Source organism: Salvelinus alpinus, chromosome 11 (assembly GCF_045679555.1).
Source record: "Salvelinus alpinus chromosome 11, SLU_Salpinus.1, whole genome shotgun sequence".
Lineage (NCBI taxonomy): Eukaryota > Metazoa > Chordata > Actinopteri > Salmoniformes > Salmonidae > Salvelinus > Salvelinus alpinus.
In genome coordinates this window covers 49,596,402-49,619,270 of record NC_092096.1, presented here as the reverse complement: position 1 = coordinate 49,619,270, position 22,869 = coordinate 49,596,402, and the positions used below count along the sequence as shown (strand labels likewise).

Sequence of the window (22,869 nt, the reverse complement as noted above, 5' to 3'; positions counted from 1 at the left end):
AGCTAAACACAGAGCGACGCCCTCCCCGTGTGACAGACACCACCTTCGACCAATTGCTGCTTCGGAAACATGTGAATTAGTGAGCGACAACAGGGTTGGCCCGCCCTTGCCCTCGGGCCCACCAATTAGAAATCTGCTTTAGGAAGAGGGTGTGGCTTTTTGTAACCGATAAGGAGGAAAACAAATCGCTGGCAGAATGTATTTGTTTTACTCTTATCACAATCATAATTAAATATCCTCTAGTTTGTCGTGCATTTCCATAGGGAATAACCAAAATAACCAAACCAAATACCGAATTCAGGGTTCCCCTGTCCCCAGTTCACCACATAATTTCTGGATTGAATCCTGATTTTAATATGGTATTGAAATGTAATAGAAGTGTAGGCTAGGTTATAGACTTCATATAGGAATGTTCTATATTTCAAAGGTGACACTTGAGAGAATGCTCTTTAGATTATTGCTTTCACTGCAAGGCCTGGCAGTTTATTTTTTATAATCAATATTGGTGCAACAATAGGATAATCTGCTTCAGCGCTGAGACCTTTTCGGTCATCATTTGTCATTGGAAAGGCTGTGTGTGTGTGTGTGTGTGTGTGTGTGTGTGTGTGTGTGTGTGTGTGTGTGTGTGTGTGTGTGTGTGTGTGTGTGTGTGCTTATGTTTTTGGTTAGTAAAACAAAAAGCTTAAGTGGGCTTAAGGGTTAGGTTTAGGGTTAGAGAAAATATGATTTTTAATGGGAATCAATTGTTTGGTCCCCACAAGGATAGTAAAATAAATGTGTGTGTGCGTTTGTGTGAAATGACATTAAATTCAGCATTGAAAATAGGTGCACGTTTAAGTTTGTTCCACCTGAGCGAGTCTGACCACAAGTCAGAGATCACTATGATGACACACCAAATGCGTTTGATGGATCCTTTTGGTCTTCTTCTAATGCCTCTTAAAGGGAAAGTAATCCAAAAGTAACTGGAAGTAATCAGATTACGTTACTGAGTTTGGGTAATCCAAAATTTACATTACTGATTGCAATTTTGGACAGGTAACTAGTAACTGTAACCAATTACATTTAGAAAGTAACCTATCCAACCCTGCATGCTTGTGATTGTCCATCTAGCTCTATTGCCACCTAGTGGCAAAATGTAGAAAGTAGTGAATCCAGATGTGATCACAGGTGTGCAATTCATTGACACAGTACATGCAGAGGAGGGCTTAAAATGGGAATTCAGAGGTGGGGAGCTCTATTTGTTGGTGGTGGTGGTGGTGTGGGGGGGGATAAGTGTTAGGGTTAGGGTTGGAGTTGGAGCTGGAGTTAGTGTGCTACCTTTTCAACCCCGATTCAACCCTAACTCTAACCCTAGCTTCATGTCTACATCCTAGTTCAACCATTACTGTTGTGAAGAGTCATGGCACCCCTACAGGACTCCAATTGCTTCCAATTACCCTAGGTCACTCCCCTTCCATCCACACCTGTTCCCACTCCACTCTCCTCTACCTTTTTCACCCCTTTCATTCCCCATAATAAGCTGCATGCTCCTTCCTACCTACCAGTTCAGTGTATGCTTGGTGATGCTGTGGGTGGCCCTATCCTTCCTCCTTCCATTGTGCCTGATAGAATGAAGTGAATGCTCTTTGTTATTATACTGTTTGAAGATTGTAAGTCCTAACTAATACATACTTGTTGCCCAATGTTATATCCCTTTGTATATCCATGTCCACAATTTGCAAAATTCTATGGCTCCTTTGTTCTAGGTATGTGTTTGCAGTCTCCTCAGTTTATAGTTCATGTTAAGCTCACATTCTCCCCATATTCACTTGGTACTACTTTATGATTCATGCACCTCTTATGTTGTGTTCCTAATGTTTCCCTTTTGTATCTCCCTTCCAGAACACCACATTCGTGTTATCCACATCCAATCCTATCGCCAAGGCTTTACAAGCCACACCCTAAAGCACATCCTTGTTATTCACATCCATCCTAACCTCCATCCAAGCCCTCCCCCATGTGCTCTGTTCGTTCCTGTATTATTCAAACTGTGTGAATAATAAATACCACTAAACCTGGATTTCCTCATCTCCATCTCCTCATTGCATTCTGACTGACGTGACATGGTGGAAGAAAAAGTCCCAAACTTACAGTCCATCCTAGCCCTAGTCCATTTTCTTCAATAGCCCTAACTTTAGCCTCAACCACATCCCTTAACCTAGAGAGAGAACCAAGGGTCCTCCACTCTTTAATTAAATTAAAACAACCCTCTAATCATCCCGTTGTGATCCAGCGGACACCATTCATATAGCACATACCCTATTACCCTATTAATACCATTATACAAACATATCAACACTGCCTAGCAATAGACCTGTGGACCCCTACTGAGAGCTATGTATATTGTTTAAGGGAGTCACTCTGTGGATTGTGTAATGCTGTGGTTAAAGGGATAGTTCACCCAAGTTACAAAATGCCCCGTAAGCAGTCTATGGACAAGTTATGACAGCAATCCATGCTTTGGTGTAGTTTCCCTGGCACTGTTTCTACATGCTAACGTTTTAGCATTTGTGGCACAAATCCCATTCAAGTCATGGGACCGGTATTAGCATTTTTCTCACATGCTCAAAACATCTGTAAATTACTTTGTTGAGCTTCACAAGAAATTGTTGATACTTTCGGATGATTTAAACAAATGCTAACATCGGTCCCATGAAATGAATGGGATTTGCACCACAAATGCTAAAACGTTAGCATGTGGAAACAATGCCAGGGAAACTAAACCAATGCATGGATTGCTGTCATAACTTGTCTATAGAATGCTTACAGGGAAAAGGAAACCAATGTGTCATTTTGTAATTTGGGTGAAATATCCCTTTAAAGAGAGTAGTAATACAGACCCATTATATTTCACTGTCAAGAGGATAATAACACTGTAGGACATGTGGGAGTAAAATTATGATTACCTGTAAAAATGAGGATTTAAGGTGAATTCTAGGATTTTTCCTAGAGTGACCTATATCACATTAATTAATCAGCAATATGTAATGTAAAAAATATGAAGTTGTAATTATTTGTTAGAATATTCTGTTGTCAAACCTGTAGGTTGAGATGGAATAAGTCAGGTATTTGACCAGCAGGATAATTATTTTGAGAGTAAAGTATAGAGTTCAAATGGCAAATGATGTTCTCTTTATTGTTGATTCACTTTTAGTTATAATATCCAGACAACTCTTTTTATAATAATAACACATGTGTTATAGGTGGGGATGTTCACTTTTTTGGCAGATGAGTGTGGAGCAAGTTTAGATGGCTTGGATGGAAATCATTAATACATAACACCACATGTAAAAATGTCATACTTTAATAATAATAGCAAACGTAGCTTTTCTAAAACATACAAAAAAGAAAAAAATCATCTTAGATACAGATAAGTACAGGTTTATTATAATAGTCAACAGCCGTGCTTTTTCACTCAGTGTGTCGTGTTTTAAACCGTGAGAAGATCTTGTAACAATGAACGAACGGTTAATAGTAAAAGTGCACTTAGCCAAAAGGGAGATAATAGTTTCCATTAAATACCGTTGGATGGATGGTATCCACCCTCCTCTGTTACATGACTAGGTGAAAATTTGACTTAAATGGAAGTTAGGAATTACCCCAGACAATGAGTGAGTTGTAGTGTGAAATCACTGTTAGCCAGCGTGTACTAGCTAACCAGCCATGGCTGTTTGTTTACATGGGAGGCTGTTGAACAGTGAGTTCGACTTTCACGATTACAACACTTCCTGGTGCAACAACCAACACACAGCTACACACACAGCCACCTAGCTACACCAACAACACCACTACTAGATATGTGCAATCTGATATCCCTTACATCCGGAGGCCTCCATTTTTTTTGTTAAACGGGAAAAACAAGGACTAAGTCTAAATCAACCATATACAGTAACACACCACCTTACACATTCTTTTTTTTTTTAAACGATGTGTGCCTCCCAAACGACACCCTATTCCCTATATAGTGCACTACTTTTGACCAGAGCTCTATGGGATTCCCTACGAGCCCAGGTCAAATGTAGTGCACTGTATAGGGATTATGGTGCCATTTGGGACGCACAGCCAAAAACAGAATGATGTTTTGCCGCAATGCTACTACTGGTTTTAAATGCTTCTCCGTTGAATCGATGTACACCCAGTATAGTGACAATGCTATGAGGGTTTTGAGGAAGACACTGGACAGTGCTGGTGAAATGGACACAGTAACACACACACACGTGCACATGTGCACACACACAGCTGTTGGGGGGATTATTAGGGATCTGCTTTGAGTTCAATCACAGTTGCCGTAGTAATGTACAGTCTCAAATTCTTAACTGGACTCAGTGTTATATAGAGAACTTTGTGTAAGCGGTTTACACAAAATCAACATAGTGACAAAGTCAAAACAACAAAGAGTGGGGAGGAGGGAAGTGTGGCAGGGGCGGAGCAACGTAATTAAGCAACACAAAGATATCACCAGTGTTTCTTCCTCTAACCCCTACAAATCGCATTTCAAACTGAAAAAATACCCCCTGCATCACTTAATAATCATGGCCATCGTCGTCATCATCTTCGTCTTCATCATAATAACACAACACACAAAACAGAACGCGGTTGGGTCTACTCGTCATCCTCCTCCTCCTCCTCATCCTCCTCCTCATCTTCCTCGTCGTCATCATCATCATCGTCATCCATATTACTCTTCGTCGTGGGTTTAGGGGCCATCACCATGCTCGGAGCACCCACCTTCCCCTTACCGGACTTATAGTCAGCCACGTCCTGGAAAGAGAGAGAGACAGATAGAGAGAGAGGAGGGAGGGAGGGAGTCAAATGTGTTATTATCAGTATCATATTATATTACTATCTTGTTATCATGTGTTGTCAGACATAGAATACTACTGAATTCAGTTTACAAGCACTATGGATACATCTCTAAGGTGGCTTCCTCCCCTTATCTCCTTTCGAGACGAATCGATAGAAAGGTATAGCATCTTGGTTCTGTAGGTGTGTGGTTTGTTTGGACCCCAAGGAAGAGCAGCTTATCCTAAATGAAAGAGGATCAGATTTTTTTTTTTAAGTACTAATTAAATAACTAATACACAGGTGGTTCTTCTACCTTCTGGTACTTGTCTTTGAGTTTGTTGGCCTTGATCAGGTAGGGCTGTTTAGTAGCATCAGTCAGGTTGTTCCATTGCTCGCCTAGTTTCTTGGCCACGTCCCCTATCCCCAGGCTGGGATGCTGGGCCTTGATCTTGGGCCGGTGGTCCGCGCAGAAGATGAAGAAACCAGATCTAGGGAGAAAGGATTTTTTTTTTTAAGGTACAATATTCATTTATTTACTAGTATGGATTTTCTTTTGTCATTTTGGGCGATGTGACGTCTTATGTGAGTATTGATATAAACACGAGCTAAGTAGTGTGTTGCGTGTCTATCTGTCCGCCCGTCTGTCCGTCCAGTCATATACAGTGCCTTCAGAAAGTATTCACACCCCTTGACTTTTCCCACATTTTGTTGTGTTACATCCTGAATATAAAATGTATTCAATTGAGATGTTGTGTCACTGGCCTATACACAATACCCCATAATGTAGAATTATGTTTTTAAGACATTTTAAGAAATTCATAAAAAATGAAAAGCTGAAACGTCTTGAGTCAATAAGTATTCAACCCTTTTGTTATGGCAAACCTAAATAAGTTCAGGAGTAAAAATTTGCTAAATGCCACTGGCCTACACACAATAACCCATTGTGTCAAAGTGGAATAATACATAAAAATGGCTTAACAAGTCACATAATAAGTTGCATGGACTCACTCTTTGTGCAATAATAGTGTTTAACATGATTTTGGAATGACTACCACATCTCTGTACCCCACACATACAATTATCTGTAAGGTCCCTTAGTCGAGCAGTGAATTTCAACCACAAAAAACAGGGAGATTTTCTAATGCCTCGCAAAGAAGGGCACCTATTGGTAGATGGATAAAAAATAAAATATCCCTTTGAGCATGGTGAAGTTGAATATCCCTTTGAGCATGATGAAGTTATTAATTCAACTTTGGATGGTGTATCAATACACCCAGTCACTACAAAGATACAGGCATCCTTTCTAACTTTTTCAGATAAAAAGAACGGAATAGAGCTAAGCACCAGCAAAATCCTAGAGGAAACCTGGTTCAGTCTGCTGTAAAACAGACACTGGGAGACAAATTCACCTTTCAGCAGGACAATAACCTAAAGCACAAGGCCAAATCTACACTGGAGTTGCTTACCAAGATGACATTTAATGATCCTGAGTGGCCTAGTTACAGTTTTGACTTAAATCGGATTGAAAATCTTTGGCAAGGCTTGAAAATGGCTGTCTAGCAATGAACAACAACCAATTTGACAGAGCTCGAAGAATTTTTAAAAGAATAATGTGCAAATATTATACAATCCAGGTGTGCAAGGCTCTTAGGAACTTACCCAGAAATCACTGCCAAAGGTGATTCTAACATGTATTGACTCAGGGGTCTGAATACTTATGTAAATGAGATAATTCTGTATTTAATTTGCAATACATTTTCAAATATTTCTAAAAACATGTTTTCACTTTGTCATTATGGGTATTGTGTGTAGATGGGTGTAACAGGCTGTAACACAACAACATGTGGAATATGTCAAGGGGTATGAATACTGTATGTGTGTGTGTATTTGTGTGTGTGGTACATACGGGGGCCTCTTTGGTGCGTTGGGGTCCTTCTTCCTTCCCTTCTTGCCACCAGGGGCAAAGTGCATCATCTCGTTGTCATAGCGCACCTTATCCTGCTTTGCCATGTCCTCAAACTTCCCCTTCTCTTTGCCAGACATCGTCTGCAAAAATCACATTTATACCACTTAAAACATTCCCACCAGTAGACGGACACACGGGCTGTGTTCATTAAGCACCAAACAAAAAAAGGTCTTATGCAAGGTCGCTTGTGTTGTGAGCGAGCGTTTCATAGTATTTTTTATACATGACAAATAGACTTAACCCTGTACCCTTGAGGGGCTACCTGGACTTGTCCTTCAATATAAGACACCAGTATTTTTGTGTTTTCTGTTCCATTTTTTATTTTTATTTTTTTACATAATTTACATTGCATGCTAAGTCAGCATGACATCATTGAGTACATGTTTGGTCTTGTTGCGCCACCTCAAGTGAGGAATATGTAACTGCTCCTTCGTTACCAAATAACTTGCCATTCTTGACTTGTACAGTACCAACCAGCTTGTAGTCTACCAGTTGGTTTGTCAAACGTGTCCTTTATGGGAACAATAGATTTGGAAACAAAAGATTGATTGAATTTAATTTAGCTCCGTACCAATAACCAAATGTAGTATTAAGAGATGTAAACTCGAAAATCGACTATCTCATCTTGTCATCATCATGTCTATACAGTGACTTGTGAGCTGTGAAAATAATTTCCTCTTGAAGAAAAATAAATGTCATCATCGTTCATCAATTACCAATCAAACAATCAATCAATCAACCACCCAATCATCTGTCTACCCATCAATGAATCAATGAATCAACCATCCACCTACCCACCATCAATCAATCGCATTCTCGGAAGGACAATAAAGATCCATTCTATTATATTCTATCCTCACCTTCCATCGTCCGGAGCACTTCTTGGAAAACTCAGAAAAGTTGACAGGTATCTCGGGACTCTTCTTCTTGTGCTCCTCTCGGCATGTCTGAACGAAGTAGGCGTAGGCAGACATCTTGCCTTTGGGCTTCCCTGGGGTGCCTTTAGCCATCCTGGTCACTGGGCGGGGCCTAGCGGCGTTGTGGAACTCGTTTATTGGTTAATTGGTCAGGTGGTTGATTGGGTCAGTATCTGGAGAGGGGAGAGTGGAGAGAAGATGGATATCGGTTCATTCAATGGTGTGGTTCGATTTTTGCTGGGAAAGTAAACAAAATATATATTTTTTTATCAGGTGATGCAACTGCCAAAGTATACTGAACAAAAATATAAACGCAACATGTAACAATTTAGTTACAGTTCATATAAGGAAATCAGTCAATTGAAATAAATAAATTAGGCCCTAATCTATGGATTTCCCTAATCTATGGACTTTGAATACAGATATGCAACCTGTTGGTCACAGATACCTAAAAAAAGGTAGGGGCATGGATCAGAAAACCAGTCAGTATCTGGTGTGACCACCATTTGCCCCATGCAGCGCGACACATCTCCTTCGCATACAGTTGATCAGGCTGTTGATTGTTGCCTGTGGAATGTTGTCCCACTCCTCTTCAATGGCTGTGCGAAGTTACTGGATATTGGCGGGAACTGGAACACGCTGTCATACACATCGATCCAGAGCATCCCAAATATGCTCAATAGGTGACATTTCTGGTGAGTATGCAGGCCATGGAAGAACTGGGACATTTCCAGCTTCCAGAAATTGTGTACAGATCCTTGTGACATGTGGCAGTGCATTATCATGCTGAAACATGATGTGAAGGCAGCCGAGGAATGGCACGACAATGGGCCTCAGGATCTCGTCACGGTATCTCTGTGCATTCAAATTGCCACCAGTTGGACGTACTGCCAAATTCTCTAAAATGGCATTGGACGCAGCTTATGGTAGAGAAATGTACATTCAATTCTCTGGAAACAGCTCTGGTGAACATCCCTGCAGTCAGCATGCAAGTTGCACACTCACTCAAAACTTGAAACATCTGTGGCATTGTGTTGGTGACAAAACTGCACATTTTAGAGTGGCCTCTTATCGTCCCCCGCACAAGGTGCACCTATGTAATTATTCATGCTGTTTAATCAGCTTCTTGATATGCCACACCTGTCGGGTGGATGGATTATCTTGGCAAAGGAGAAATGCTCACTACATCTTGCATTTATATTTTTGTTCAGTGTACATTGGCCATGGCATTTTCATTTTTTATGATTATTCAATCAAGGTTTGATAACATTTGTTAAAGTCTCTATATTGGTTTGTAAAAATTAATAGACTAATTTAGACATAATTTGATTACGCAACATCTATTATATTCATTTAACATCATTAGCCACCAAGTGAAGGTCAACTTCATAGTATGGTGGAACCATAGACGGGAACCAGGGAATTCGAATTTAGAACGAGTTCTAGAATAAGAACGAGTTCTAGACTTAGAATGAGTTATAAAATCTGAATGAGTTCCAATTAGCTCAATAATTAGAATTGGTTGGAATGCATTAGCATTCTGTGGGTGTGACACTGAAGAAGAAATTGCTCAAGGAGTCTTGGAATTAAGGAAAATGTGGAATTAAGGAAATTATATGTATTTTAAAAAATGTGTCTAGGAGTCTGTGTGCTGTTCTGATGTCTGTTTTTGATTTGTTATTATGTTGTACAATGTACTATGTAATTACAATGTAATACGATTGCATTATTTAAAGTGTTTTCTTTTAATTTCTCAAAAATACTTACAATTATTTAACTACTAACTATTTGAGAAATATGATATCATTGTTAGGAATGTGAATTCATACTCTGATATAAATTCAATATTCGAAGAAAAAAAACGAATTCGAATCTAAAAGGGATTTTTGAATATTTACAAAATACCTTACATTAAATCTCAATCTAATAAGGATGCCCCGCCATAATCTCCTCTCGCCACCGCCCACCTCCTTGTCATTAGCCATTTTCAGCCTTTTAATTTCATATTTTTCAGCTCCCTAAACTTTACTTTACTGCATCCAACGCAACGCGAACTCAACTCTCTTCATACAAGCTATAGTATAGCGAGCGCTCCGACTCTGGTTACAATGTTGCGATAGAATGAGAATCTTCAACTACACAGGCAGAGAAAAACAAAGGTCATCAACGCGAATTATTCATCTTCCATTTTGTGAAATGCGTTCTCATGAGAGAAACTCCTGTTTATTTTCCACCTTCTTGCATATTTCGATCTTACTTTGCCCAAAAATGTATTACTTTTTCTGGTTTTAATTCGCCGCTCCGTTCGGTTGCGTTCAGTCCCAGTTCATAGCGCCTTGTATTGGGTAGTACTAGCTGCTATACAGGCGAAGAGAGCTTGCTGTTCTTCGCTGGAGCTCCCATTGAATAAAATGGCTTCTGTAGGTCTAGCGAGAGGAAGGCTTATGGGTTTGACTATGTAACAAAGCGATACACACCCCCTCCGGTTCCAAGGGCTATAACGACTAAATTTGACCATTAATTAAAAACAAAACAACCTAGTCAGATAAAATAAAGACGGTTATTTTTATTCATGTTAAAACATTAAAACTGGCAATGCGTATTTCGTGACATTTCACTGTTTTCCGAAGTTATACCCCTGACGGTCGCTTGGTGCATTGCTATCCGTTAACAAAGACAGTGCGCCAGCCATTTCTTATGTGAGTCATCCTGGTGCAAGCGAGAAGTTGCGAAAATGAATAAAAAGGGGGGAAATAAAAATCCTTTACGGCAGAAAGTTAGAGATAAACATTTCGAATGGAAAACGATAAAGAGTGGTATTTTTCGTCCGTAGGAAATTGTTTTTTTCGAAAAAAAATCTCCGTCCCTTCTCCGTGTTAGAACTGCCTCTCTTCAATGGTTTAAATCGCCAGCCATTTTACTACATGGTGAGAGCGATCATTTGACTAAGCACGATACAAATCTCCAAAACTAATTTTCGACGATGACATTCACATTTTCTTTACATGGTTGAATAGAGATAATAAAGTTGGGAGGAAAACGAACATTTCCTCTGAAAATATACGAGTATTTATGTAGATGACATCGAAATTGGTTCGCAATAGAAGGACAGTGTTATTCGTAGACAGGCTACAGCCAGCCATATTCAGTGTCACACAGCAGAGATGCGTGTAAGGAATACAAGCCTCAGAAAATGTACAGTTTAATAACTTTTGGTTACTTTAAAAATCAGGAAAAAACACAGAGTCAACGAAACAACAGTGACATGTTCATTTTCGTTATGGTAAATGACCCTGTAAACGATAATAAAATAGATCAAGAACATTTTCGGCAGATTTCTGTCAATAACACAACACATCACACATTATAGGGAGGAAAATTATCAAACACTATTTGCCTGCAAGATGAATAACATCTAAACACATGTAAACTATAATTGCACTAGAATAACACGTAAACACTTAAAAATAACACAATCTTACTTCAAATCATTAAAATGACAATCTGATTTAACACAAAACAATATTCTTAAGGTATTCCAATGGAAAAGTAAAAAAAAATTAATGTCATGTTATTATTGCGTTATGAATAACATAACAGTGGAACGTACCTGTATTGTTAACGATCAGTCAGTCTGGATTCTGGAATCCTACAGTCTCGCCTTTCCCCTATCTTCTCTATCCCCATGTAGACTGCACAGCCTCGCGCTAGCTCAATGCGAGAACGGCCTGATTGGCTAGCGGCCGGGTCGATTCAAAATAGCCTCCCAAACTGCTGATTGGACGTGTCTTCACACGCGCTCTGGATTTCTCGTTCGTTATTGGTCGTAACGGAGGCCTGGTCACACCCACCCCTTTGAAAAAGAGCCGCTGAGAAAAGTTTTAGACTAGTATAGAAATAAGTTCAGAGGGTGAGGATGGTAGGCAGTGTGTGCTGTAGAGCGTATGGGTACGGGCTGTATGCTGACATAGAGGTTCAACGGGAGATCGTTTTAGATGTTAGGAGATAGCGTTCTTTCTCAGGTGATAGGTTCAAATAGGACAGTAGGATACAGATACAGATCTGAACACACCTGTAAAGTCATTGGATTGACAAAGGATGGATATACATAATACAATAATTAATTAATTTTACTACAGTTTTGTATTTTACCTCATATGTAGTGATAAAATGTATAGTTTAATGGAGTTGGTAGGCCTATATATAATTAAGCAATAAGGCCTGAGGAGGTGTGGCATTGTGGCCAATATACCACGGCTAAGGGCTGATCTTATGCACAACGCAACGAGGAGTGCCTGAACACAGCCCTTAGCCGTGGTATATTGGCCATATATCACAAACCAACGAGGTGCCTTATTGCTAATTATCAACTGGTTACCAACATAATCAGAGTAGTAAAAATAAATGATTTGTCATACCCGTGGTATACGGTCTGATATACCACGGCTGTCAGCCAATCAGCATTCATGGCTCGAACCACCAAGTTTATAATATTTTATGAATCACTGTAGGATAATTACCATGTTGTAATCATTTAATAAAATTGAGTTAGATGGTGCTTATATTTCTCATTAATTTGAGACTGAGACCTGCAGATTTCTCCTAATGCTTATAGTGGAGTCTATAGAATAGATTATATGGAATGGTCTCTTGAGGAAAATGCTCTAATACATGTTTTACTTCCGACTGAACTATCCCTTTAAAGGGGGGTCCTCCAGATCTACTCCTTGTGGGCCACATCCTTTTGAGTGAACTGTCCCTTTAAAGCAGATGCACATATTTCAGTGTTTGTTGATTTTCGCCCTTTCCTTTTAATCATAGATAGATTTTTACCATGGCAACCAGGTGTTTAGACTCTTAAACCAATCAATCATATTGATCAATGAAGTGCTGGTGAGGGAAGAGATATGAAAATCAGCAGGACTGCATGCAACCCTCATGGACTGGAGTTGTGCATTGTTGTTTTAAAGCAGGGGAGGCCAATGGTCCTCTTTGGGAGCTGTACCCAGTTGTGTTGTAGTAGGGAGAAGCTACCCTACTGCCTCCAGCTGCACCTACCCTAAGGTGTGCTATGTGTGTTATAGTAGGGCTGGACCAAAAGACTGCATACACACTGCACAAGAGACCCAAACAGTATCTGATCCACACTTAAATATATGTGATTTGGGCTCAATTCCATTTCCAAAAACATGCATGATTTGTCATAGATCACTTGCTCCCTTGCTCCTTTCTCCATGCTTTTGACCCAAGGTGACAGTAGAGCAACAGAAACAGCCTCTGGTATCTGAGAACAGGGCTATAAAGCTATAATTCAATAGGAATTGATTATGGGCTATAGGTGGAGCCATCACTACATTGTTAGTGCTGCACAGCTGTAATTACCCTTTTAGATCATGCAGCAGCAGCAGCTGTAGTCTGTAGCTGTAAACTAATTAAACTTCTACATCATGCAGTAGCTGTAGCTGTAGGGAAATTACACCACTACATCATGCAGCAGCTGTATCTGTAGCTGTAGGGTAATTCAACTTCTACATCATGCAGTAGCTGTAGTCTGTAGCTGTAAAGTAATTACACTTCTACATCCTGCAGCAGCTGTAGTCTGTAGCTGTAGAGTAATTAAACCTTTTACTGCAGTAGGTTAAATCAGTGTCACACAGAGTGTTTCTTGGTAGTCTTACACATATCTACTTTGAGACAAAAGTACACACCTCACACACATGGCTATGGGCTTAAAAAAAGAAGACACCTGGAGCATGTCAGATATAGAGTTGAAATGTATAACATTTTTAGTTTGTATCCCAATATTAATGTCACGTTCTGACCATAGTTCTTTTGTGTTTTCTTTGTTTTTGTCACACCCTGGCCTTAGTATTCTTTGTTTTCTTTATTATTTTAGTTAGGTCAGGGTGTGACATGGGGAATGTATGTGTTTTTGTAGTGTCTAGGGTGGTAGTATGGTTTAGGGGGTTAAATAGAGTAGATGGGTTTGTGTTTAGTATAGGTGTCTAGCTGTGTCTATGGTTGCCTGAATGGTTCTCAATCAGAAACAGATGTCATTAATTGTCTCTGATTGGGAGCCATATTTAAGGCAGCCATAGGCACTAGGTTAATGTGGGTAATTGTCTATGTTGTACGTTTGTAGCCTGTGTGTGCACTTACGTCATTAGCTTCACGATTCGTTTGTTGTTTGTTTCAGTTTGTTATAGTGTTTGTTGCGTGTTTTTCCTTTCTCTACAATAAAAGAGAATGTATTTTGCACACGCTGCGCCTTGGTCCACTTTCTCTCAGCAAGACGATCGTGACAGAATTACCCACAACCCGGACCAAGCAGCGTGTAAAGCGGCAACAGGATTTAGGGCAATGGGAGCAGGATCTGGGCTACACTACGTGGGAGGAGATCGACAGGTGGGCGATCGACCCAGGGCGAGTGCCGGAGCCCGCCTGGGATTCTCTGGCGCAGTGCGAGGAGGGGTACCCGGCGAATGGAGGCAGCACGACGACGCGGTAGGAAGCCTGTGAGTCAACCCCAAAAAATTATTGGGGGGGAGGCTAAAAGGGAGTGTGGCGAAGTCAGGTAGGAAACCTGCGCATACTCCCTGTACTTACCGTGGAGAGCGAGAGTACGGGCAGACACCGTGTTACGCAGTAGAGCGCATGGTGTCTCCTGTACGTGTGCATAGCCCGGTGCGGTACATACCAGCTCCTCGTATCTGCCGGGCTAGATTGAGTATTGAGCCAGGTGTCATGAAGCCGGCTCAACGCGTCTGGTCTCCAGTGCGTCTCCTCGGGCCGGCATACATGGCACCAGCCTTACGCATGGTGTCCCCGGTTCGCCTACATAGCCCGGTGCGGGTTATTCCACCTCCCCGCACTGGTCGGGCGACGGGGAGCATACAACCAGGTAAGGTTGGGCAGGCTCAGTGCTCAAGGGAGCCAGTACGCCTGCACGGTCCGGTATTTCCGGCGCCACCTCCCCGCCCCAGCCCAGTACCACCAGTGCCTACACCACGCACCAGGCTTCCTGTGCGTCTGCAGAGCCCTGTTCCTCCTCTACGCACTAGCCCTATGGTGCGTGTCTCCAGCCCATTACCACCAGTGCCTACACCACGCACCAAGCCTCCTGTGTGTCCCCAGAGTCCTGTGCGTCCTGTTGCTGCTCCCCGCACTAGCCCTGAGATGCGTGTCCCCAGCCCGGTACCACCAGTGCCGGCACCACGCACTAGGCCTAATGTGCTTCTCCAGGGTCCAGTATGCCCTGTTCCTTCTCCCCGCACTAGCCTGAAGGTGCGTGTCCTTAGCCCGGTACCTCCAGTTCCGGCACCACGCACCAGGCAAACAGTGCGCCTCAGCCGGCCAGAACTGCCCGTCTGCCCAGCGCCGTCTGAGCCATCCGTCTGCCCAGCGCCATCTGAGCCATCCGTCTGCCCAGCGCCATCTGAGCCATCCGTCTGCCCAGCGCCATCTGAGCCATCCGTCTGCCCAGCGCCATCTGAGCCATCCGTCTGTCCCGAGCCATTAGAGCCGCCCGTCTGTCCCGAGCCGTCAGAGCCGTTCGTCAGTCAGGAGCCGCTAGAGCCGCCAGTCAGCCAGGATCCGCCAAAGCCGCCAACCAGCCAGGATCCGCCAGAGCCGCCAACCAGCCAGGATCCGCCAGAGCCGCCAACCAGCCAGGATCCGCCAGAGCCGCCAGCCAGCCATGAGCAGCCAGATCCGCCAGCCAGCCATGAGCAGCCAGATCCGCCAGCCAGCCATGAGCAGCCAGATCCGTCAGCCAGCCATGAGCAGCCATATCCGTCAGCCAGCCATGAGCAGCCAGATCCGTCAGCCAGCCATGAGCAGCCAGATCCGTCAGCCAGCCATGAGCTGCCAGATCCGTCAGCCAGCCATGAGCTGCCAGATCCGTCAGCCAGCCATGAGCTGCCAGATCCGTCAGCCAGCCATGAGCTGCCAGATCCGTCAGCCAGCCATGAGCTGCCATCCCTCAGTCCGGAGCTGCCGTCCCTCAGTCCGGAGCTGCCGTCCCACAGTCCGGAGCTGCCGTCCCTCAGTCCGGAGCTGCCGTCCCTCAGTCCGGAGGTACCCCTCAGTCCGGAGCTACCCCTCAGTCCGGAGCTACCCCTCAGTCCGGAGCTACCCCTCAGTCCGGAGCTACCCATCCGTCCGGTGGCGCCCTCTGGGATGGTCTTCAGTCCGGGACTTGCTACAAGGGTCGCCGCTCCAGAGGCGCCACCAAAGCGGGTATTGACAATGGTGGAGTGGGGGCCTCGTCCCGCGCCCGAGCCGCCGCCATGATGGGGGCCACCCCGGACCCTCCCCTTCTGTTTCAGGTTCTGCGGCCGTAGTCCGCACCTTTGGGGGGGGGCTACTGTCACACCCTGGCCTTAGTATTCTTTGTTTTCTTTATTATTTTAGTTAGGTCAGGGTGTGACATGGGGAATGTATGTGTTTTTGTAGTGTCTAGGGTGGTAGTATGGTTTAGGGGGTTAAATAGAGTAGATGGGTTTGTGTTTAGTATAGGTGTCTAGCTGTGTCTATGGTTGCCTGAATGGTTCTCAATCAGAAACAGATGTCATTAATTGTCTCTGATTGGGAGCCATATTTAAGGCAGCCATAGGCACTAGGTTAATGTGGGTAATTGTCTATGTTGTACGTTTGTAGCCTGTGTGTGCACTTACGTCATTAGCTTCACGATTCGTTTGTTTCAGTTTGTTATAGTGTTTGTTGCGTGTTTTTCCTTTCTCTACAATAAAAGAGAATGTATTTTGCACACGCTGCGCCTTGGTCCACTTTCTCTCAGCAAGACGATCGTGACAGTTTTAGTGTTGGTCAGGACGTGAGTGGGTATTCTATGTTGTGTGTCTAGTTTTCCCGTTTCTGTGTTTGGCCTGATATGGTTCTCAATCAGAGGCAAGTGTTAGTCATTGTCTCTGATTGGGAACCATATTTAGGTAGCCTGTTTTCTGTTGGGGTTTGTGGGTGGTTGTCTTCAGTCTTTGTGTGTGCGCACCAGACAGAACTGTTTCGTTTCGTGTTATTCTCATTTCTCGTTATTTTGTTTGTTTGTTTAACGTATTCTATTAAAATGGATACTTTTCACGCTGTGCCTTGGTCCTCCTCTCTTCCTCCATACGACGAACGTTACAATTAAATGTTATATACATCACAAGACTGAAATACAACAAAACCGTTTGACATAGAAACACCAGATTTTCAGCGTTATTAAAACAAATTAAAAGTTTTAATATTAAAAAATATTAATAACTGTCACGATCGTCGTACGAACTGGAAATATACTCAGACCAACGTGCAGCGTGATTTGGGTTCCACATGTTTAATAAAGGAAACTCACAAAAACAATAAACAGCAAACGAAACGTGAAGCTCAAGCAGTGCTCACAGGCAACTACACAGAAACAAGATCCCACAAAAACCAGTGGGGAAATGGCTGCCTAAATATGATCCCCAATCAGAGACAACGACAAACAGCTGCCTCTGATTGGGAGCCATACCAGGCCAACATAGATAAATGCACTATATCACCCACCCTAGTCACACCCCGACCTAACCAAAATAGAGAATAAAAAGGTTCTCTATGGTCAGGGCGTGACAATAACATTACACCCATGAGGCCACTAGGTCATTTTACTGCAGGAAAGTGCTACACTTCTACAGCATGCAGCAGCTGTAGTCTGTAGAGTAATTCAACTTCTACATCCTGCAACTGCTGTAGTCTGTAGCTGTAAAGTAATTACACTTCTACATCCTGCGGCTGCTGTAGTCCGTAGAGTAATTCAACTTCTACATCCTGCAGCAGCTGTAGGCTGTAGCTGTAAAGTAATTAAACTTCTACATCATGCAGCTGCTGTAGTCTGTAGAGTAATTACACTTCTACATCCTGCAGCAGCTGTAGTCTGTAGAGTAATTCAACTTCTACATCCTGCAACTGCTGTAGTCTGTAGCTGTAAAGTAATTACACTTCTACATCCTGCAGCTGCTGGAGAGTGTAGCTGTAAAGTAATTAAACTTCTACATCATGCAGCAGCTGTAGTCTGTAGAGTAAATCAACCTCTACATCATGCAGCAGCTGTAGTCTGTAGAGTAAATGAACTTCTACATCATGCAGCAGCTGTAGTCTGTAGAGTATTTCAACTTCTACATCCTGCAACTGCTGTAGTCTGTAGCTGTAAAGTAAATACACTTCTACATCCTGCAGCTGCTGGAGAGTGTAGCTGTAAAGTAATTAAACTTCTACATCATGCAGCAGCTGTAGTCTGTAGAGTAAATCAACTTCTACATCCTGCAACTGCTGTAGTCTGTAGCTGTAAAGTAATTAAACTTCTACATCATGCAGCAGCTGTAGTCTATAGAGTAAATCAACTTCTACATCATGCAGCAGCTGTAGTCTGTAGAGTAAATCAACTTCTACATCATGCAGCAGCTGTAGTCTGTAGAGTGATTAAACTTCTACATCATGCAGCAGCTGTAGTCTGTAGACTAATTAAACTTCTACATCATTCAGCAGCTGTAGTCTGTAGAGTGATTAAACTTCTACATCATGCAGCAGATGTAGTCTGTAGAGTAAATCAACTTCCACATCATGCAGCAGCTGTAGTCTGTAGAGTGATTAAACTTCTACATCATAAAGCAGCTGTAGTCTGTAGAGTGATTAAACTTCTACATCATGCAGCAGCTGTAGTCTGTAGAGTGATTAAACTTCTACATCATGCAGCAGCTGTAGTCTGTAGAGTGATTCAACTTCTACATCAAGCAGCAGCTGTAGTCTGTAGACTAATTCAACTTCTACATCATGCAGAAGCTGTAGTCTGTAGAGTAAATCAACTTCTACATCATTTAGCAGCTGTAGTCTGTAGAGTAAATCAACTTCTACATCATGCAGCAGCTGTACATTTACATTTACATTTAAGTCATTTAGCAGACGCTCTTATCCAGAGCGACTTACAAATTGGTGCATTCACCTTATGATATCCAGTGGAACAACCACTTTACAATAGTGCATCTAACTCTTTTAAGGGGGGGGGGGGGGTTAGAAGGATTACTTTATCCTATCCTAGGTATTCCTTAAAGAGGTGGGGTTTCAGGTGTCTCCGGAAGGTGGTGATTGACTCCGCTGACCTGGCGTCGTGAGGGAGTTTGTTCCACCATTGGGGTGCCAGAGCAGCGAACAGTTTTGACTGGGCTGAGCGGGAACTGTACTTCCTCAGAGGTAGGGAGGCGAGCAGGCCAGAGGTGGATGAACGCAGTGCCCTTGTTTGGGTGTAGGGCCTGATCAGAGCCTGAAGGTACGGAGGTGCCGTTCCCCTCACAGCTCCGTAGGCAAGCACCATGGTCTTGTAGCGGATGCGAGCTTCAACTGGAAGCCAGTGGAGAGAGCGGAGGAGCGGGGTGACGTGAGAGAACTTGGGAAAGTTGAACACCAGACGGGCTGCGGCGTTCTGGATGAGTTGTAGGGGTTTAATGGCACAGGCAGGGAGCCCAGCCAACAGCGAGTTGCAGTAATCCAGACGGGAGATGACAAGTGCCTGGATTAGGACCTGCGCCGCTTCCTGCGTGAGGCAGGGTCGTACTCTGCGAATGTTGTAGAGCATGAACCTACAGGAACGGGTCACCGCCTTGATGTTAGTTGAGAACGACAGGGTGTTGTCCAGGATCACGCCAAGGTTCTTAGCACTCTGGGAGGAGGACACAATGGAGTTGTCAACCGTGATGGCGAGATCATGGAACGGGCAGTCCTTCCCCGGGAGGAAGAGCAGCTCCGTCTTGCCGAGGTTCAGCTTGAGGTGGTGATCCGTCATCCACACTGATATGTCTGCCAGACATGCAGAGATGCGATTCACCACCTGGTTATCAGAGGGGGGAAAGGAGAAGATTAATTGTGTGTCGTCTGCATAGCAATGATAGGAGAGACCATGTGAGGATATGACAGAGCCAAGTGACTTGGTGTATAGCGAGAATAGGAGAGGGCCTAGAACAGAGCCCTGGGGGACACCAGTGGTGAGAGCACGTGGTGCGGAGACAGATTCTCGCCACGCCACCTGGTAGGAGCGACCTGTCAGGTAGGACGCAATCCAAGCGTGGACCTTGCCGGAGATGCCCAGCTCGGAGAGGGTGGAGAGGAGGATCTGATGGTTCACAGTATCAAAGGCAGCCGATAGGTCTAGAAGGATGAGAGCAGAGGAGAGAGAGTTAGCTTTAGCAGTGCGGAGCGCCTCCGTGACACAGAGAAGAGCAGTCTCAGTTGAATGACTAGTCTTGAAACCTGACTGATTTGGATCAAGAAGGTCATTCTGAGAGAGATAGCAGGAGAGCTGGCCAAGGACGGCACGTTCAAGAGTTTTGGAGAGAAAAGAAAGAAGGGATACTGGTCTGTAGTTATTGACATCGGAGGGATCGAGTGTAGGTTTTTTCAGAAGGGGTGCAACTCTCGCTCTCTTGAAGACGGAAGGGACGTAGCCAGCGGTCAAGGATGAGTTGATGAGCGAGGTGAGGTAAGGGAGAAGGTCTCCGGAAATGGTCTGGAGAAGAGAGGAGGGGATAGGGTCAAGCGGGCAGGTTGTTGGGCGGCCGGCCGTCACAAGACGCGAGATTTCATCTGGAGAGAGAGGGGAGAAAGAGGTCAAAGCACAGGGTAGGGCAGTGTGAGCAGAACCAGCGGTGTCGTTTGACTTAGCAAACGAGGATCGGATGTCGTCGACCTTCTTTTCAAAATGGTTGACGAAGTCATCCGCAGAGAGGGAGGAGGGGGGAGGAGGGGGAGGAGGATTCAGGAGGGAGGAGAAGGTGGCAAAGAGCTGCCTAGGGTTAGAGGCAGATGCTTGGAATTTAGAGTGGTAGAAATTGGCTTTAGCAGCAGAGACAGAAGAGGAGAATGTAGAGAGGAGGGAGTGAAAGGATGCCAGGTCCGCAGGGAGGCAAGTTTTCCTCCATTTCCGCTCGGCTGCCCGGAGCCCTGTTCTGTGAGCTCGCAATGAGTCGTCGAGCCACGGAGCAGGAGGGGAGGACCGAGCCGGCCTGGAGGATAGGGGACATAGAGAGTCAAAGGATGCAGAAAGGGAGGAGAGGAGGGTTGAGGAGGCAGAATCAGGAGATAGGTTGGAGAAGGTTTGAGCAGAGGGAAGAGATGATAGGATGGAAGAGGAGAGAGTAGCGGGGGAGAGAGAGCGAAGTTTGGGACGGCGCGATACCATCCGAGTAGGGGCAGTGTGGGAAGTGTTGGATGAGAGCGAGAGGGAAAAGGATACAAGGTAGTGGTCGGAGACTTGGAGGGGAGTTGCAATGAGATTAGTGGAAGAACAGCATCTAGTAAAGATGAGGTCAAGCGTATTGCCTGCCTTGTGAGTAGGGGGGGAAGGTGAGAGGGTGAGGTCAAAAGAGGAGAGGAGTGGAAAGAAGGAGGCAGAGAGGAATGAGTCAAAGGTAGACGTGGGGAGGTTAAAGTCACCCAGAACTGTGAGAGGTGAGCCATCCTCAGGAAAGGAACTTATCAGGGCGTCAAGCTCATTGATGAACTCTCCAAGGGAACCTGGAGGGCGATAAATGATAAGGATGTTAAGCTTGAAAGGGCTGGTAACTGTGACAGCATGGAATTCAAAGGAGGCGATAGACAGATGGGTCAGGGGAGAAAGAGAAAATGTCCACTTGGGAGAGATGAGGATCCCAGTGCCACCACCCCGCTGACCAGAAGCTCTCGGGGTGTGCGAGAACACGTGGGCAGACGAGGAGAGAGCAGTAGGAGTAGCAGTGTTATCATTGGTAATCCATGTTTCCGTCAGTGCCAAGAAGTCGAGGGACTGGAGGGAAGCATAGGCTGAGATGAACTCTGCCTTGTTGGCCGCAGATCGGCAGTTCCAGAGGCTGCCTGAGACCTGGAACTCCACGTGGGTCGTGCGCGCTGGTACCACCAGGTAATCACTCTGTAGTCTGTAGAGTGATTAAACTTCTACATCATGCAGCAGCTGTAGTCTGTAGAGTAAATCAACATCTACATCATGCAGCAGGTGTAGTCTGTAGAGTGATTAAACTTCTACATCATGCAGCAGCTGTAGTCTGTAGAGTAATTAAACTTCTACATCATTCAGCAGCTGTAGTCTGTAGAGTAAATCAACTTCTACATCATGCAGCAGCTGTAGTCTGTAGACTAATTACACTTCTACATCATGCAGCAGCTGTAGTCTGTAGAGTGATTAAACTTCTACATCATGCAGCAGCTGTAGTCTGTAGACTAATTAAACTTCTACATCATTCAGCAGCTGTAGTCTGTAGAGTAATTAAACTTCTACATCATGCAGCAGCTGTAGTCTGTAGACTAATTAAACTTCTACATCATGCAGCAGCTGTAGTCTGTAGAGTGATTAAACTTCTACATCATGCAGCAGCTGTAGTCTGTATAGTAATTAAACTTCTACATCATTCAGCAGCTGTAGTCTGTAGAGTAATTAAACTTCTACATCATACAGCAGCTGTAGTCTGTAGAGTAATTAAACTTCTACATCATACAGCAGCTGTAGTCTGTAGAGTAATTAAACTTCTACATCATTCAGCAGCTGTAGTCTGTAGGGCAATTCAACTTCTACATCATGCAGTGTCTATTACACACCATTTAAAACCAAGCTAGAGGCCATTCCTGAATATGCATTGGCTTTTTTCACCATTGGAAAGGGACATGGAATTTATATCACCACCAATGTGTCTGCATGCCTGCCTGCCTGTCTGTCTGTCTGTCTGCCTGCCTCTGTAATAGCTGGATGCTAACTAAAGTTCAACATCATAAATCATTCTCTATTAGCCAACACAACCTCACTAAAAACCTAGCCTACAGGCCTTTCCAGAATATGAAATATGGAACTAAATAGGAAATAAGGTACGGGATTTAAATCACGACTGTGTCTGTGTGTCTGTCTGTCTGTCTGCTGTCTGCGTGCATTTGTGTGTGTGCGTCTGTCTGCCTCTGTAATAGCTGTAGGCGAATGAAAGTTCAACATCATGCATAGTCTATTACACACCCTCACTAAAAAACAAGCCTACACGCGATTCCTGAATATGTAATATGGCACAATCACATGCATTTACACCATTGGAATAGAAAATAACGGGATTTAAATCACCACTGTGTCTGTGTGTCTGTCTGCATCTGTAATAACAGAAA

At 43.9% G+C, this 22,869-nt stretch overlaps 1 protein-coding gene across 2 annotated transcripts; it reads right to left on the bottom strand.

The window, feature by feature from the left end:
• Positions 1-3,327: 3,327 nt before the first annotated feature.
• On the bottom strand, positions 3,328-11,442 carry hmgb3a (high mobility group box 3a). Of its 2 annotated transcripts, none has more exons than XM_071334383.1 (5): positions 11,318-11,442; positions 7,651-7,880; positions 6,731-6,870; positions 5,138-5,312; positions 3,328-4,800 (listed from the first exon to the last, which is right to left on the bottom strand). In XM_071334383.1, the coding sequence occupies exons 2-5, from the start codon at positions 7,798-7,800 to the stop codon at positions 4,642-4,644; spliced, it is 624 nt and encodes a 207-aa protein (XP_071190484.1). In that variant the 5' UTR covers positions 7,801-7,880; positions 11,318-11,442; the 3' UTR covers positions 3,328-4,641. The 2 variants fall into 2 exon arrangements, with proteins under 2 accessions (XP_071190484.1, XP_071190485.1); XM_071334384.1 differs by lacking the exon at positions 11,318-11,442 and adding an exon at positions 9,985-10,121.
• Between the last annotated feature and the right edge of the window lie 11,427 nt (positions 11,443-22,869).